We start from the raw sequence: 20,092 nt of genomic DNA on the forward strand, positions 1-20,092 counted from the left end.
CAAGCTGCATGGCCAGGATTCAAACCAACAACCTCCCGATCATACTGTTTTTGAATATATTTTGACTTATTGTAATTCTCTCTGCTTCTCAAAACCAAGTCTCCCCAACCCTACTCCACTTTTCCTGTCCTCTAGTCCCTGCACCTTTTCTTTTTTATTTTAGTTTTCTTGTCTAATCTATTGTTCTTCTCCCCTCTGATTTGTGTAGCGTGTATTCCCTACACTCTGCGCTGATTACTCTGCAGCACTGTATGTCAGTTCTCTTTTGTTCCTTTGATTGGTTCCTGCTTAGCGCTTTGTCTCGTTTAAGTTTCTGAGTTCGAGCTTGCACTGCGTACACACCTCCCCGTGTGACAATTATCACTTTCGTAATTTGCCCCTTCAGTTGTCTGTGTTGTTTCTCAGATGGTATTTTTAGAGATGAAATGGAATTAGCGAAGCTGCCGAGTGCTTCCGTGGGGCTTCATTTTTTAAAAAAGCTGTCTCTTCATGACTTAACGTGTTCATTCAGGTTTTTATAGCATTACAGGCACTGTAGTTTGTAGTTAGAAGTTAGAAGTAGGATTACGACAAAAGAATGTGTAATTCATGTTGTATAACTCAATAAAAACCTCTGAATTTAATAAAAATGGATGGCATTAAACAAAATAACAAACGTACGAGACTGTTGGCGACCATCTTTCTCCAGGCTGAGAAATATATTATATATTTTTGTCAGAAGATTCAGGACCCCATCGTCAGCCCAGGTCTTGTCACATTAGTACTTGGGGTTTACGAAATGATCAAAAAAAAATTTTATATGTGCTTTTAGATATCCTGATATTGGTGTGAATCCCCATAAATAATAATTAGAAATTTGTTTGAGCTAGCGCTGGGCGATTTTCACCATTAATTTGATTAATTCTATTTGCAGTTTTAATGCGATTTTCAAAATGGAGTGATCTCGATTTTATATTAAATATTTGAATCTTAAATATCCAAAAATGCTACTCATTTCTGAAGTGTTTATTCGTCTTACCCTGGTTACCGGTGCCTCCCACAGACTAACCCACGCATATTTTAATTTCTCTCAGTCTGAGTTCCAGCACTGTTCCAGCACTTTCGAAACAACCAGCCAGTGGGATAAAGCATATATTTAGCTAAAAATAAATCCTACCGCTTCTAAAAACTGCAGAATCATCGCTCTCCAGGGAGGATTTGTGATTAATTGTGGAAAATAATAACTCATAATAATCTCTCCTTCAAAGTTTCTTCCATGACTCATTTACTGCGGTATTATATATCATTATTTTGGTAACACTTTCTACAAATGTCATCTTTATTAGACGCTATAACCACATTCCTAACATATTATAATATATAACCCATAATAGCCATGTTTATAAAGCATTATGACTTATGATCATAATACATTATAAGCTGTGCTTATAATACATATGTTAAAATAGTGTATATATATACATCGTTAATAATGTAGTCCCACAATGAAAGTCTGGCACATTACTTAGAGTGCACAAAGACCTGTTATAATACATTATAATTAACTATAAATAATATTATATTCAAGGCAAGAATAATTTATGAGTGGTTAAAAATATTTTTATAGGATTATTGAGGGTGTGTTTATAAGTTGTAAGCTTTTTAGTCATGATACAGTCTGCAAGCAGGGACTGAGTTTCTTGTTATTGATGTATAACATGTTATAAACACAGCTATTAATGCATTATAATCACAGTTCATGATGCATAATAAACATGGCTATGATTTATGAATTATACATTTTTATAAATATGTATAGTCATGTTTATAATGCCTTATGAATGCATTATAATGTGTTATGAGTATGTTTATAGAGTATTATAGAGATGACATTCATAGAAAGTGTTACCATTATTTTTATGTATATAATTGTTTTATATTTTTTGTTTTACAGGTAAACTTACTTTTGAACCATTTCTTTCTCATCGGTAGTTAGATTTTTAGTATGGGCGGAAAAATTATAAAAATTATAAATTATAAATTATAACCGAAAATTAGATTTTTCTTTTTTTTTTATGCCATAACCGCCCAGCACTAGTTTAAGCTTCTTTCCACATTTTTCCTCAGAATAAGTATGAGGTTGGTATGAGGTTCTCTGTGTACCTTTACCTCACTCTGCCTCACTCTGCCTCGCTCCACATCCAGCCTAGTTACTGTAACCCAACTGGCATTTCAACATTGAATCAACGTTGAATCAACGTCAATAGTTTAGTTGAATCAATGTTGGATTTGGTGTTTATTTTAAAAAGTGTATCAATGTTGATATGGCAACGTTGATTCAACGTCTTACTTCAACCTTTAATAAAACCATAGCTCACATATTCAAGATGCTCAAAATTGTATGCTAGAGGAAAAGAAGATAAACCCTTTCTCATAATTGTATTCACCTGTGTAAATGTAGGTCAAGGGTCAAAGAGCTTACCAAACTAATATGGGGTTCCAATAATTAGTGCTAAAGGGCAGAAGCCCAAATTTATGCACCTGACTAATTTTGTTTAAAAATATATTATTGCACACTTTCTGGAAATCCTATAAACCTCAAATATCACTGTGTTCTTCTTCTATATGATATATTTAGCAGAAATTGCTGATCTGAACAACCAATTATTTATAAAGGAAAAATCATGAAAATGATCAGGGGTGCCCAAACTACTTTTTTTATACCACTATAAATACTTATTTAAGACTATTATTTTTTTTTTTCTATTTTATTCACCTGACCATAACATTTGAAGAAGAATTATTGTGCAAAGGAACTGATACAAACATGCACCAGGAGTAAAGGCATACAGTTATCCAAAAGCAGTGTGTAAGACTGGTGGAGGAGAACATGAATTTTTGAATAACAAAAAAGCATCAGTTATTATTAATTTGCGATTTATGCATGATACCTTATATTAAACATGATTTAATATTGAATCAACACAACTTATTCAATTCAGCATATCCAGGCTTACAGTCTAGCAGACATTGAGACCCACACAAAGGCATGATCGTACATCCATCCATACATCCATACATCCATCCCCTCAGGATTCCAGCTTCTTTCCAGCAGGGAACCCCAGAGTTCATCTCTCTCTCCGGCGTGAACGTTTCGCCACATACTGAAGGAGTGCTCAGTGGAGGATGTCTCATTCTCAAGCCAGAGTTGAAACAAAGCTAGTCAGAGGGACCCTGCGCATTTATCCCAGACGCCGGGATGAAAACGAGCGTCTGCGGTTCAGAAAAGGGGAGGGATGAAAGTCGCCTCAGAAGCAGAGGGGAGTGAACAGGGAGATGAAGTGTTGCTTTTGAAAACACCGGGTATAAAGAGATGTGAGGACACGCTCCATATGCATGCCCCCTATATAGCTACAGAGGTGAAAGAGAGGGTATATAGCTACGCGTGGCACCCGTCTACATACAGTACAGGCCAAAAGTTTGGACACATCCTTCTCTTTTTTTTTCATGACTATTTACATTGTAGATTCTCATTGAAGGCTTCAAAACTATTAATGAACACATGGAGTTTTATGTACTTAACCAAAAAAAGGTGAAATAACTAAAAAAGAAATATATTTATATATAAGCTTACACTTAATAACTTCATTAATATACCATTAATTCATAATAAATAACTGTTATTTTTCCACATCTTTAAAAGCTAAAGTTGCTATCACATTTCTAAATATTCTAAAAATTCTAAATTCTACTTCATTCCCGCTCTCCGAGCTACTGATTGTTTTCACCTGTTCTTCCCTGTTTATATATACTGTACCCCTCAGTTTGGCCTTGTCTTTGCTGAGTATTTGAATCTAGTTATCCTAGCTCTTCCATTAAGCATACTATTGTCTTTGCTTTTTTGTTACCGACCTGTTTTGTATCACATTTCTAAATACTAATGAACACGTTGGCAACATGAACTGCAGTTGATACACTTTGTATTTACTAGCAATTTATTAATATTTAAATTCTAATTTTCTAATGATTTGCTATCATTTTAATATGAATATCAATGCTGATAAATAAGTATCACGTGTCAGCATTTGTTAATGTTCAAATTCTGATAAACTACTGCTTTGTACACATCTACAGATTGATAATTAGTTAAAAATATATGAATGAAAGTTATTATAAAGTGTTACCATATATTCTAGTTTCTTTCAAATAGCCACCCTTTGCTCTGATTACTGCTTTGCACACTCTTGACTCATCATTCTCTCAATGAGCTTCAAGAGGTGGTCACCTGAAATGAAAAGTTTTCCAGCAGTCTTGAAGGAAGGAGTTCACAGAGGTGTTTATTAGCACTTGTTGCACCTTTGCCTCCTTCACTCTGTGCTCCAGCTCACCCCAAACCATCTGTATTGGGTTCAGGTCCGGTGACTGTGGAGGTCAGCTCATTTTTTGTTAAGTACATAAAACTCCACATGTGTTCATTCATAGTTTTGATGCCTTCAGTGAGAATCTACAATGTTAATAGTCATGATAATAAAGAAAACGCATTGAAAAAGAGAAGTATTTCCAAACTCTTGGCTTGTACTGTATGTGTGCTGCTACCTCCGTGCGAGTGTCGAGATTACATCTCTCTCGACAGCCATTATTTTTCCAAACATCTCCCCGTCTTAAGAAAGTGCGACGTAAATTTACTCTTCAAAAAACAAGGAACACCCAATTATCCTCTCTCTGGCTTGGCTGATTGCTTTGCTCAGTGCGCTATGATTGCTGATTATGGGGCAAGCCCATCGTTCTGGCCCTGTGTAGCATCCGTAAAAGAGTCTGAATTGATTTCTTTGAAGGAGTCAATGGAAGAGCCCTTTAGGGGAGTGGGCTAGCTAATTAAAATTCAAATGCGGGTCAGATCTCACGTAATGACTTTCCATTAGCTCCTCGTTCTTGTTTCGCCTTGATGAAGGTGTGTGCACAAGCACATTCCTGTGTGTGTGTGTGTGTGTGTGTGTGTGCGCGCGAGCGCTAGCAGCTTTTAGCCGCTAGGCCAGCGCGCCTGTTTACCGGATTTGATCTTCACTTTTCGGCGGGCGCAGTGTTCAGTTCAGCTGGTTGCACTCTGATGCAGTGTTGATATAGTGTACACATAACAGTCTCCTGCATACTAACTCTGTTTATGGAAGTCGTGCTAAATGCTTTCCCATTAGATCTCCACTGACACTTTGTGAAGGTGTAAAGTCAAGCGAAGGTCTAGAAAACATTATAATAGCTCAGGAATTAAAGCTATAGTTAAGCACAAAGTCACATACTGTGCATATGCAGCTCTTGAAAAAAGAGACCACTTAAAAAGATGACTTTATTTGCTTTTACCAACGTGAACTGCTTGAATTTGCTATCCAAAAGCAGTGTGCAAGACTGGTGGAGGAGAACATGCCAAGATCCATGTGATTCTGTGATTAAAACCAGGGTTATTCCACCACGTATTGATTTCTGAGCTCTTAAAACTTTATGAATATTAATTTGTTTTTGTTTTTTTTGCATTATTTGAGGTCTGAAAGCTCTGCATCGTTTTTGTTATTTCAACAAATAACACAAATGCTCTAAATACCCATATTTTTATTAGGAATTTGGGAGAAATGTTATCTGTAGTTCATTAAAATAAAACAATAATGTTCATCTTACTCAAACATATACCTATAAATAGTTAAATAAGAGAAACTGATTCAGAAACTGAAGTTATCTCTGTATGGATCTATAGCTTTTCCAACCATCACACATGGAATTGAATAGTTACAAGGTGTTTGGTGCCCATAACGTGTGTTGATTTATGTTTACTTTGGCATTTCAAGGCTTACAGTAAGATATAGTACTTTAATTAAAAAAAAGGAATTAGCATTGTATCAGTCTGCTTCCCCCGGACTCTGAACTTGTCACTCAAAACTCCATTTCCCAGCATACACTCATGCCGGATCTCTCTCACACTACCCATCACTTGACGCTACGGCTTTCCCGCTCTCTGAGCTATTAATTATTTTCACCTGTTCTACCCTGTATATATACCCCTCAGTTTGGCCTAGTCTTTGCTGAGTATTTGAATCTTGTTATCCTAGCGCTTTTTTGGTACTGACTTAATGTTTTTGCCATGCCCATTCTATTAATTGCCATGTTGCCGACCCTTTTGTATTTTTTGACTCCTTTTTTGCCTGCTCCCTTTTATTGCTGGATTTGTTGTGTATGACCCTGGATTACCTGACTATTCTTTTGTATGTTGTTTATATTTGCTGTCATTTGGTTATTGACACTGTCTTCCCCTCAATTCCTTTGTAACCCTAGCCCTTTTATTAATAAATATATTTTGTGATTTTTATAAGTCTGGCCAGTGTGACAATATTACACTCATCAAGTGGACAAAATGTTCATGACACTTCTAAAACCAATGGTTACAAACCAATGTTTGTTCCACTTTTGTTGGATTGGTTTGGATTGACCATCTACTGTAAAAAGATAAAGACTTTCTTCTAAATTAAGTTCCACTGCTCCATAGCTCAATGCATGGCCAAGTGTGCTCTCTCTCTCAGACTCTGGCTGCTGATGGCATACAGCATGGACACAGTTCAGTAGATTTTACTTAAACTATACACTAGAAACTATACACTCAAGAGCTCAGAGCAAAAACCCAAGGACTAGAGAGTAGAACTAAAAAAAAAAACTAAGGTACCCAAACTTTTGCATGCCACTGCACGGACTTAATGATTGTATTTGGCTTGTTTGTCCTCAGACTCTCCGTGGTGGTGGTAGTGGTCAGAGTTCATGGTGTCCTTCAGAAGCTAGCAGCTTTCTCTGTGAGTCAGACAGTATCAATATAGAGTCTAAATTTATCTCGCAGCAGCTTCACACACACACACACACACACACACACACACACAGAGAGGCCGATTCTATATCGCTCTACCTGATCAAACATTTCTGTCACAGTTCAGGGGCAGGCAAACTTTGAGTTCTATTGAACTGTGTCCTTCCCTCAGCTCTGCTGTTCTTACTCGGCCTGTTCTTTGGCAAACAGAGGCCTGAGCAGCGTTCATTATTAATGAAGGTGCAGCCTGGCCTGCAGCATCTCGGAGTGTGTTAAATATTTCTGTGTAAACGCAAGCTTCCTGGAGTCGAGGTGTGATGTAGTGCATTTACCCGCTGCCTTCAATAACTTATTAGCCACCTTGACGGTGACAGGTTTTAGAGTAATACTTCTCTGTGTGTGTGTTTACTGAGCGAAAGCAAAGAGTACAGGGCAACATGGAGGCCTAGGCAAACAGTGATTCCATACATCAAGCCCATGCTGCGTGCCTCAGAGAAGATGTAGTGTGGAGGAGCATACGTAATAATAAATATATAGTGATTTATATTCTATATTGGCAGGTTTGAGTTTCTTCCATTTGTTCTGTTTGTAATGTAAGAGATTTTTTTTTACTATAGAAAAAATGTGAATGGTGCCCATACAAATGCATCACATCCCAGAGACTGGTCTCAGACTCTCAGACCTTGAGAGTCTTGAGACTTAGCTTGGACTCACATCCCAGGTACTTAAGACTCAACTCAGACTCACACCTCAGGGATTTGAGGCCTGACTCAGACTCGCATACTAGGGACGAAGATTCAACTCAGACTCAGACCTCAGAGACTTAAGACTTGGCTCAGACTTGCATACTAGGGACTAAGATTCAACTCAGACTCACACCTCAGAGATTTGAGGCCTGGCTCAGACTCTCAGACCTCAGAGACTTGAGACCTGGCTCAGACTCGCATACTAGGGACTAAGATTCAACTCAGACTCAGAGACTTGAGACTTGGCTCAGACTCACATACTAGGGACTAAGATTCAACTCAGACTCAGACCTCAGAGACTTGGCTCAGACTTGCATACTAGGGACTAAGATTCAACTCAGACTCAGATTCCAGACACTTGAGACTTGGCTCAGACTTGCATACTAGGGACTAAGATTCAACTCAGACTCAGATTCCAGAGACTTGAGGCTTGGATTAGACTCATATTTTAGAAATTTGAGACTTGACTCAGATTCTCAGACTTCATAGATTTGAGACTTGGCTCAGACTCGCATACTAGGGACTAAGATTCAACTCAGAATCAAAGACTTGAGACTTGGCTCAGACTCACATACTAGGGACTAAGATTCAACTCAGACTCAGATCTCAGAGACTTGGCTCAGACTCACATACTAGGGACTAAGATTCAACTCAGACTCAGATTCCAGACACTTGAGACTTGGCTCAGACTTGCATACTAGGGACTAAGATTCACCTCAGACTCAGACCTTAGAGACTTGAGACTTTGCTCAGACTTGCATACTAGGGACTAAGATTCAACTCAAACTCAGATTCCAGAGACTTGAGATTTGGCTCGGACTCGCATACTAGTGACTAAGATTCAACTCAGACTCAGATTCCAGACACTTGACACTTGGCTCAGACTTGCATACTAGGGACTAAGATTCAACTCAGACTCACACCTCAGAGATTTGAGGCCTGGCTCAGACTCTCAGACCTCAGAGACTTGAGACCTGGCTCAGACTCGCATACTAGGGACTAAGATTCAACTCAGACTCAGAGACTTGAGACTTGGCTCAGACTTGCATACTAGGGACTAAGATTCAACTCAGACTCAGACCTCAGAGACTTGGCTCAGACTTGCATACTAGGGACTAAGATTCAACTCAGACTCAGATTCCAGACACTTGAGACTTGGCTCAGACTTGCATACTAGGGACTAAGATTCAACTCAGACTCAGATTCCAGAGACTTGAGGCTTGGATTAGACTCATATTTTAGAAATTTGAGACTTGACTCAGATTCTCAGACTTCATAGATTTGAGACTTGGCTCAGACTCGCATACTAGTGACTAAGATTCAACTCAGAATCAAAGACTTGAGACTTGACTCAGACTCACATACTAGGGACTAAGATTCAACTCAGACTCAGATCTCAGAGACTTTGCTCAGACTCACATACTAGGGACTAAGATTCAACTCAGACTCAGATTCCAGACACTTGAGACTTGGCTCAGACTTGCATACTAGGGACTAAGATTCACCTCAGACTCAGACCTTAGAGACTTGAGACTTTGCTCAGACTTGCATACTAGGGACTAAGATTCAACTCAAACTCAGATTCCAGAGACTTGAGATTTGGCTCAGACTCGCATAGTAGGGACTAAGATTCAACTCAGACTCAAAGACTTGAGACTTGGCTCAGACTTGCATACAAGGAACTAAGATTCAACTCAAACTCAGATTCCAGAGGCTTGAGATTTGGCTCAGACTCGCATACTAGTGACTAAGATTCAACTCAGACTCAGATTCCAGACACTTGACACTTGGCTCAGACTTGCATACTAGGGACTAAGATTCACCTCAGACTCAGACCTTAGAGACGTGAGACCTGGCTCACCCTCACATACCAGGGACTAGGATTCAATGTAGACTCAGTACCCTAGAGACCGTAAAGACTTGAATCAGACTCATACCCAGAGACTGAAGAATTATCTCTAACTCACATCCCACAGTAGTTTGCATAGAATTGCAGAACATATTGTCATATATCATATTACATATTATCGAAATAATGATCAGTGTTATTCACATTCAAAATGAATGAAAAAAAGGCCAGTAATACTGCAGAAAGCTCATCAGGATTTATTTAAATCTTCACTGAAAGTTCAGTGTAAAACTGTAATATAAAAAAGGAAAATATGACTCGGCTGATACTAGGATTTAATGTCAAATGCTGTCAAATACAAACATAAAACCAGTAGCTTGGCGCTAAAATAAAATGGGAAACATCATAGAGAAATTGCATCAGCAGATCTGTTCACATGACAAATAACAGGATTTTTACATAACATGTTGAAGTGTACTTACAAGCCCACCTGCATGCCTTATGGTAATGACTGTATCTAGTGTAGAAAATACTGGAATTTTCCACATCAATACGCTGGAATAAGAGGCTACTTTACAGGAGGCTTTTGCAATATGTAATTTTCTCAGTCTAGAGGAATTCAGCTTTTGAGGAGTTTGCTGATTGGACTAAAAGGACACTGATTTTTGGAGAGATTCCTTTAAATTATATTATCAGGACTTTGTAGAATGTTTAAAAAGGAATGAGATAAAAGAAGACACTCTTTAGACTCTCACATATAATCTGCCATATGCTAAACACATGTTTAAAACTGCTCACAGCTGGAGGATCTGATCAAATGCTAAAAGCTAATTCTGACCAGAGAAGACAATAGGACGTTATTACGCTTGATATCAAGTTACTGTCTCTACAAGGCACACATTGTATAGAGCTAGAATAGTTATGTTAGCTGAAGTAACTTATTAACTTACTAAATACTTAGTATTTAGTATCTGTTAATTTGTAAATTAAACTCACATGTGACATTCAAAGCACTGCTGAGGTAGGTGTATGATTAGAATAGCATTGCCGAGGTACATGTATGATTAGAATAGCACTGCTGAGGTAAAATATGTTTAGAGTTGCATTTATAATTAGAATAGCACTGAGGTAATTTTATGAACAAAAGTGCACTTGTGACCATAATAGCAGTGCTAAGGTACATTAATGATTAGAATAACACTGCTAAGGTAAATCCATGATTTTAATTGCACTGCTGCGGTACATTTATGATTATAAGATCACCGCTGAGGTAAATATATGATTGGAGTAGCATGGCTGAGGAACATTTATGATCTGAATAGCATGAATAGCACTACTGAGGTAAATGTATGATTAAAATATCTATACTGATGTAAGTTCAAGACAGTGCTGAGGTACATTTATGATTAGAATAGCTATACTGAGGTACATTTATGATTAGAATAGCTATACTGATGTAAATTCATGACTGTAATAGCACTGCTAAGGTACACTTATGATTGAAATAGCTATACTGATGTAAATGCATGACTGTCATAGCAATGCTGAGATACATTTATGATTAGGATAGCTATACTGAGGTACATTTATGATTAGAATAGCTATACTGATGTAAATTCATGACTGTAATAGCACTGCTATGGTACACTTATGATTAGAATAGCTATACTGATGTAAATTCATGACTATGACAGCAATGCTGAGGTACATTTATGATTGAAATAGCTATACTGATGTACATCCATGACTATAATAGCACTGCTGAAGTACACTTACGATTAAAATAGCTATACTGATGTAAATTCATGACTATAATAGCACTGCTAAGGTACACTAATGATTATTTACATTTATGATTAGAATAGCACTGCTGAGGTAAATTCATGATCGGAACAGCACTGCTGAGCTAAAGGTCTGTTTAATATAGCACTGCTGAGGTAAATTTTGAATTAGAAGTGGAAAACTAACAAAAAAACCTGTTTGGGAGATGTTTCATTTTTTTTTTTTTTCGTTTAGAGTAAAAAAAGACAGTTTGACGGGAGGTGACCTCTGCATTCAGTGAAGAAAGATACATTCGGATCCCCTGCAAGAATGTGTGTCTGGAGTCTGTTGCATGTGTGTGTGTGTGTGTGTGTTTGTGAAGAGATAGATACAGACCAGAAGACCCCCCCTGTGTGTGTGTGTGTTTGTAAGGTGTGTGTGTAAAGTGTGTGTGTGCGAATAGAAAGTCAGCTTGTCGTATTTTATGGTGTCTCACTTTCTCGCAGGTCCGTTCAATCACGTTTCTCCAAATCAATTCCATCGATGCTTCAGGGGAGCGCAGACAGCGGGGGCAGATGTGTCTGCAGCTGCTCTACCAGCTTTACCATCTTTCTTCTCGTCTTTCTTTCTTTCTCTCTTTCGTCTTCTCTCTCTCCTCCCTCCCCCCGTCTCTCATTTATCATCCCTATTCTTAATTCACCTCCCCTCTATCCCCCATTCCCTCTATCCCCAAAGAAGCGCTATGCTTCCCACTTTTCCATATCCTCTCCCCTCCTCCCCTCCTCTGTCTCTCTCTCTCTCTCTCTCTCTCTCTCTGTCTCTCAGCCCCTTTCTGTCCAGCCCTGATATTTTCCCGGCTGTTTTAACAGTAAGAGATTGATTACTATGACAGAGGTAGTGATTACCGTTGCAGGCGGCCTCCGCAGCCTCCGGAGTGAATATTTACCTGAGAGAAATCCAATCAGGCCCTGCTAATGCCATTCAGCCGCCAGTTTAATCTGCTGCAGGATTCAATTAGAGATGTGCTCCGCCTCGGCCTGTGGGCGGGAGGCCAGCGGTGCAGGCCTGCTCTCTGGAAGTCCTGCACTGTAGCTCACGCACTGCATGCTATTTGCTGGAGCCAGACCTTACACTGCATTCCTGATGAGCTGAGAAGAGTCAGAGTTTTCTCGTTTGATGTCTGGCTTCAGACTGGTGAAATCAGGTGTCACTGAACAGCCCAAACTCAAATAAAAACAAATAAAAATATAAATACAGGGGTTGGAGAATCAAACTGAAACACCTGGTTTTAGACCACAATAATTTATTATAGTTCTGGTGGAAACAGGAGAGTTGAGGTGCACATTGAATTCTGCCGTGATTTGATCAGCCGTGGTTTTATGTTTTTTGGATACAATCTGGGTTAGCACCCGAACATCCCTTTCAGACAGCTTCCTCTTACAGCATCCACAGTTAATCCTGTTGGATGTGGTTGGTCCTTCTTGGTGGTATGCTGACATTACCCTCGATACAGTGGCTCTTGATACATCACAAAGTCTTGCTGTCTTGGTCACAGATGCGCCAGCAAGACGTGCACCAACTCTGGAATGTCACCCATAATGTTGTGTGCATTTGCAATATTTAGAGCAGAACTGTGCTCTTACCCTGATAATTGAACCTTCACACTCTGCTCTTACTGGTGCAATGTGCAAATAATGAAGATTGGCCACCAGGCTGCTCCAATTTAGCCATTAAAAAAACTCCCACACTAAAATGACAAGTGTTTCAGTTTCATTGTCCAACCCCTCTATGTGAGCAATGAGCACAGATGACACTGAAATACATTTTTGCGTGTTTTAATCAGGAAGTTACAATTCTGAAGGCACAAGGAAACACAAATCAGTCAACAATTTTCAACAAAACAAACCACATAAACTTAAGGAAGCTAGGAAGCTAGCAGTAATAAAAAAAAAACAGACTACCAAACTAAAAAATGGACAAAAAAACAGGGCACAACAGGGCTTAAGAGAGCTAAACTGGAGTGAGGTTTAAATAGGCAGAGCTAACGAGCAATGAACGAGATCCAGGTGTCAGTACAGTACTCAGGGGAGGTGGAGCGTTGAATTGTCACTGAAGAGGGAGTGGTGGGGAAACGCTAGTTTCTTTTTGAGTGATGCCCTCAAAAAACCCACTTGAATTAGGTTGCTGGTTCGAATCCTGTTCATGTGGCTTGCCTGTTGCATGCTACTGGAGCCATGAGAGAGCACAGATTTGGCCTTGCTCTCTCTGGGAGGGTAGATGGCGCTCTCTCTCCCCACATCACTCCAAAGGGTGATGTTGCTCTGCAAAAGGTTGCGTCTGTGAGCTGGTGTATTCGAATGGAGCCGTTGCACTTTCCTCCGAGCATTAGCACTGTGATGCTACTTGGCAATGCTGCATCAGCAGCAGATCGAAAAGAGGCGGTGCCTCCTAAACTTCATATGTATCGGAGGAGGCATGTGCTAGTCTTCACCCTACGGGTCAGTGGGTTGGGTAATTGGCCATGTAAATTGGGGAGAGAATGGGAAAAAAAATAATTAAAAAATGTAAAAAACACACTTGATTTTCGAAATTTCCCGAATTTCTTAAAAAAAAAACACTTAGACATATGTTTTCATATTTGGAATTTGTTTCAATCTATCATCAAAGAAATAGCATTGTCCTGCATTGTCCTGCTGAAATAGCACACAAGAGAGTGTGTTTCGAGAAGGAAGAGTCGCTGGTTGCAGGACATTATTATTGTAATGTTGGGCTCTGTTGGGAAAAAGTGTCTGTAATGTAGACCTAAGGTGACAAAAGACTTAACTTCACTGAAGATGACCCTCTGAAGATGAACCGTTATGATGTTGGTTGTCTCCTGCTTGGTGCAGCTATAAAGCACCTTTATATTTAAGAGCTCAGACTTCACAGAGAAGAGATATGACCTGTGCCAGATGATGGCACCCACACCTTTAATGCTTTAAGACACCCACTCGTTTTAAGCCTTTTAAGCTATTAAAATGCATGGCTCGGTCATGAGCCTCCAGAGCATGATAAAAAAAAACGTATTACGCTCGCCAAGGCCGGAGCGGGACTGGTTCCGGATCAGGAGTTACGTGATGCAGACCAGACCACCCCAATCTGTAACTGTATTTTCTCAGCTGCCTTCTAGCCCTGGCTTATCAACTTCATTTATCTGACTTTGCTCCCTGGCTATAGGGACGGGAACAGCAATAACAACAGAAAATAAAGCCTTTTAGATTAGAAAGAAAGTTTTTCGCTCTATGGGAAGTTTTAGAATTTTAAGATCCTTTTTGAGGGCACTTATGATTAGAATAGCATTACTGAAGTAAATTTATGATTACATTTGCACTGCTGAGGTACATTTATGATTAAAATTGCACTGCTGAGGTAAATGTGTAATTAGAATAGCATGGGTAAGGTACATATGATTTGATTAGAGCTGGTACATAAGTCTATAGTGAACTCATAGAGTAACAACGCAACGTTATATTTTTTATAAATAACACTGCTGCTTTGTTATTGCTGCTGTTCTCTTTTATAAGTACTGGCATCGCATGGTGATGTGCATTTGTGAATAATACTACTTTGAGCTTTGGCCAGAGTGCGGTTATCATGCAATATTGGCACTCCTAGAGTGTCTCTCAGCCAATCACATTGCAGGATCTGAATAACAGTCATATATTACTAAATCCTTTATTATTTTTTTTCATTTATTTTGGATAATATTTGTACATGATTCATTAAAACCTCAGGTCACTCTGTGGTTGGATGCCTCTTTTACGATTTTTGTTTAAAATGTATTTTAAAGTATTAAAGGTGGAATTGTTCACAGCTTCTAAAAAGCTGTTTGAGTCTAAATGCTGTATTGACCTCTGCCCCACAGGTCCATCTCTGGTGGGCGTGGTGAGGAAGGACTGGGCATCTCAGAGCAGCATCGCTCTGTCCTGGCAGGAGGCCGACCAACCGCATGCTGCCATCCTCGACTACGAGATCAAGTACTACGAGAAGGTACACACCAAGTACACACAAGCATGCCAGTAGTGCAAAATTAACACACACACACACCGACACAGTGAGCCCCCCACATTTTCTCTTTACCTCACACACACACACACACACAACAACAAGCCCCCTACTCTGTTTCTCCACCTCACCCACACACAATGAGTCCCCCTCTCTCTGTCTATCCACTTTGGTAACGCTTTCTTTTACAGTACCCTAAGTTCTAGGTATTAACCAGGTAATAGTGAGGTACAAACTCGGAAGTACTAAGTAATTATTTTGGGTAACGAGATGGTAAGTACCAGGAAAGTCTTGCCTAATTACACTGAAATATCTAGGTATTAACCAGGTAATAGTGAGGTACAAACTCGGAAGTACTAAGTAATTATTTTGGGTAACAAGATGGTAAGCACCAGGACAGTCTTGCCTAATTACACTGAAATGGAACTAGGTAATAAACAGGTACATGGGTGGTACAAACTCTAAAGTACTAGGTAATTATGTTGGTTAACAAGATGGTAAGAACAAGGACAGTTCAATTTAATTACACTGAAATGTCTCACAGGTTCTAGGTAATAACCAGGTAAGTGTGAGGTGTGAGGTACTAACCCCAGTAACATGATGATAAGTACCAATACAGTTTCCTTACACTGAAATATCTCACAGGTTCTAGGTAATAACCAGGTAAGTGTGAGGTACTAACCCCAGTAACATGATAAGTACCAATACTGTTCATTTTAATCAGTCTCTATTTATTTGATTTAAAAATAAAAGGTCAATACCTGATAACAGAGAAGAAATAGCTTATTTCTCTTTACTGAGTTCTTACCATTTAGTTCAACAAATAACCCTCTGTAGAACATCCTTCTGTAAGTACCATATAAAACACTGTGTAACTAACAGAACTTTCTGCTTAATAAAGGAGTAAATGGACTGTAAAAGAAAGCAGAGCTTATTTTTCTGGTTTTACTCAGTTCTTACCATGTAGTTCAACAAATAACCCTCTGTAGAACATCCTACTGTAAGTACCATATAAAACACTGTGTAACTAACAGAACTTTCTGCTTAATAAATGAGTAAAAGGACTGTAAAAGAAAGCAGAGCTTATTTCTCTGGTTTTACTCAGTTCTTACCGTGTAGTTCAACAAATAACCCTCTGTAGAACATCCTACTGTAAGTACCATATAAAACACTGTGTAACTAACAGAACTTTCTGCTTAATAAAGGGGTAAAAGGACTGTAAAAGAAAGCAGAGCTTATTTCTCTGGTTTTACTCAGTTCTTACCGTGTAGTTCAACAAATAACCCTCTGTAGAACATCCTACTGTAAGTACCATATAAAACACTGTGTAACTAACAGAACTTTCTGCTTAATAAAGGAGTAAATGGACTGTAAAAGAAAGCAGAGCTTATTTTTCTGGTTTTACTCAGTTCTTACCATGTAGTTCAACAAATAACCCTCTGTAGAACATCCTTCTGTAAGTACCATATAAAACACTGTGTAACTAACAGAACGTTCTGCTTAATAAAGGAGTAAAAGGACTGTAAAAGAAAGCAGAGCTTATTTCTCTGGTTTTACTCAGTTCTTACCATGTAGTTCAACAAATAACCCTCTGTAGAACATCCTACTGTAAGTACCATGTAAAACACTGTGTAACTAACAGAACTTTCTGCTTAATAAAGGAGTAAAAGGACTGTAAAAGAAAGCAGAGCTTATTTCTCTGGTTTTACTCAGTTCTTACCGTGTAGTTCAACAAATAACCCTCTGTAGAACATCCTTCTGTAAGTACCATGTAAAACACTGTGTAACTAACAGAACTTTTTGCTTAATAAAGGAGTAAAAGGACTGTAAAAGAAAGCAGAGCTTATTTTTCTGGTTTTACTCAGTTCTTACCGTGTAGTTCAACAAATAACCCTCTGTAGAACATCCTACTGTAAGTACCATATAAAAACACTAACTGTTACACTCCCCAGGCGTGGGTTAGGCTATAACAGTTTGCGACCCCGGGTGAGCAGGGCCTAGATCAGCTGAATACAGGATACAGAGAAGACACAGTGAGACAGTGTTTCCAGTGAGTTCTCAGCTTAATCTCTTTATTTAACAACATACACAAACTAAACCACTTTTACTTTGGTCTCTTTTCTCTTTCTTTTGCAGTTTCACATACACATTGCATCTCATCTGCATTTTACATACATTCACAGAGAATCCTTTTTTTACTTTTTTTCAGTTAACAAAACTCTGTATATCACAGTACATATTACCTTTACTTTTTAATCAGCAAACCCTCTTAATACTGTTTCTACACACACACAAAAAAAAAAAATATATATATATATATGAATATAAAAATACTACTCTATATTAATACATTTACATATGCATACATAAACCAATACTCAAACTTCTTTCATATTAACACACTACATTACCAAAAACACCTTTAACTTTTACTGAGCACACTAACTACATCTTAGTGCTTTTAAATCTCATTTTAAGCAGAGTTTCTAATATTTGTATCTGCATAGAGTGTATAGAATTGACCAAAGTATAAAACTTGAACAAAGTGTATAAAAACATGATTACTTAGAGAAACCTTAAACTGTAGCTTATCTAGCTGTAATAACTCATTATTGTGGTTGGCAGAGGCTCTATATTTACTTTAACAAGGCCAAACTGGCTCTTAAAAAGAGAATAAAATTGACTTGAATTTTAATAAACATGTATTTAACTAACAGCGACTGCTAATGCTAGCGTAAATGTATAGAGAAACAATAGGAATGAAGGCGCGAAATTAGCCCGAGCTACTTTGAGAAACAGCGACACACGGGCACAATTACCGAGCGAAAATAGCTAAAACTAGAGCGCGAACACACGAGAGATAATTACAGGCTTAAACACGGTTATAGAGCGAAGTTAGCGACCGAAAGAGCGAGAGGAATAACAGCGCGGAGCCGGTAAGGCGCGCGGTTAGCGGGGGCAGTGGCTAATGCTAGTGGCAGAGGCAAGAGCGCCGGCCAGGCGCGCGGGAGTGAATGCTCCCCGATGCTGAGCGTCCACCAACACACAAGACCATAGCGGCTCATATTACACAGCAAAACCTTTTAACGAACATATACACTCAAATATCCCTCTTATAGTGCTTTGGAAACATTTATACTTGCACAGTTCCACATATTTCCCCACCTGGATACAGAGAAGTCACGGTGTTCCCAGTGTGAGGTGTAAGTTCTCAGCTGAATCTGAGACCCATCTCCTGTTGCTCACCTAAGCCACAGCCTAGCGCCCGCCCCCTGGCACTGCTCCCCCTACAGGACTGGATGTTTCACGTTTCACATACAAAAACCCATTCAGAAATCCAAAAGAATATATATTACATGGTACTTACAGAAAGTTGTGTCACATTTAAGTAGTTATTATATATATATATATATATATATATATATATATATATATATATATATATATATATATATATATATATATATATATATATATTGAAATATATATAATAACTACTTAAATGTGACACAACTTTCTGTAAGTACCATATAAAACACTGTGTAACTAACAGAACTTTCTGCTTAATAAAGGAGTAAAAGGACTGTAAAAGAGAGCAGAGCTTATTTCTCTGGTTTTACTCAGTTCTTACCATGTAGTTCAACAAATAACCCTCTGTAGAACATCCTTCTGTAAGTACCATGTAAAACACTGTGTAACTAACAGAACTTTCTGCTTAATAAAGGAGTAAAAGGACTGTAAAAGAGAGCAGAGCTTATTTCTCTGGTTTTACTCAGTTCTTACCATGTAGTTCAACAAATAAGCACTTCAAAAAGAACAACATACAACTTCAAAACAAAACAGAACTGTTTACTGTTTATTATTTATCTCTTTTTTGACACAACCAAGCATGCATTACTGAACTTATATATACAATGAAAGCTGAGGACAGCTTTTATTGGGGTAAGCAGCTTGCGGGCAGGAGCTTGCCTTCGCCCCCTTGACCCTTCCAAGCCACTTCAAATTTTCTATTTCTCTGATCTTACTATGTATAGGTACATGTTTGAGTAAAATGAACACTGTTATTTTATTCTATAAACTACTGACAACATTTCTCCCAAATACTCAATAAAAATATTGTAATTTAGAGCAGAAAATGAGAAATGGTCAAAATAATGAAAAAGATGCTTTAGTGCTTTCAGATCTCAAATAATGCAAACAAAAGCAGTTAATATTAATTTAGAAACAACTATAATAATGTTTTAAGATTTCAGAAATCAATATTTGGTAGTTTTAATAACCCTGATTTTTAAGCAGTTTTAATTTATATATATATATATAAGTTAAATATATATATATATATATATATATATAAGTTAAATATATATATATATATATATATATATATATATATATATATATATATATATATATATATATATATATATATATATATATATATATTTAACATGTAAGACCTTATTCTACAAATTATGTTTAAAAAGGGGGTAAATACACATATTCAACACTTTATTCTTATGGTATACTTTTTCACCCTTAAACCTTGTAACATGCTCTAATGTCTTTAAACATATGGCCAAGTATTCCATTCCTGTGCTGTCTTCCTAGTGAAGAATTCCACTCTATAAACCTTAAATTCATTTTTAGGGATTTCTCAGTCAAATAAATAGAGACTGATTAAAATGAACAGTATTGGTACTTATCATCATGTTACTGGGGTTAGTACCTCACACTTACCTGGTTATTACCTAGAACCTGTGAGATATTTCAGTGTAATTAAATTGAACTGTCTGGTTCTTACCATCTTGTTAACCAACATAATTACCTAGTACTATGGACTTTGTACCACCCATGTACCTGTTTATTACCTAGTTC

At 37.9% G+C, this 20,092-nt stretch overlaps 1 protein-coding gene across 2 annotated transcripts in view; it reads left to right on the plus strand.

The window, feature by feature from the left end:
- epha6 (eph receptor A6) overlaps window positions 1-20,092 on the plus strand; it is a 264,591-nt gene that overhangs the window by 208,158 nt on the left and 36,341 nt on the right. For both annotated transcript variants that reach the window (XM_049469664.1, XM_022674654.2), the window contains exon 6: window positions 15,078-15,202. In XM_049469664.1, the coding sequence (XP_049325621.1) occupies window positions 15,078-15,202 (125 nt within the window). The remainder of the gene's footprint in view (window positions 1-15,077; window positions 15,203-20,092) is intronic.

Source organism: Astyanax mexicanus, chromosome 21 (assembly GCF_023375975.1).
Source record: "Astyanax mexicanus isolate ESR-SI-001 chromosome 21, AstMex3_surface, whole genome shotgun sequence".
NCBI classification, from domain to species: Eukaryota; Metazoa; Chordata; class Actinopteri; order Characiformes; family Acestrorhamphidae; genus Astyanax; species Astyanax mexicanus.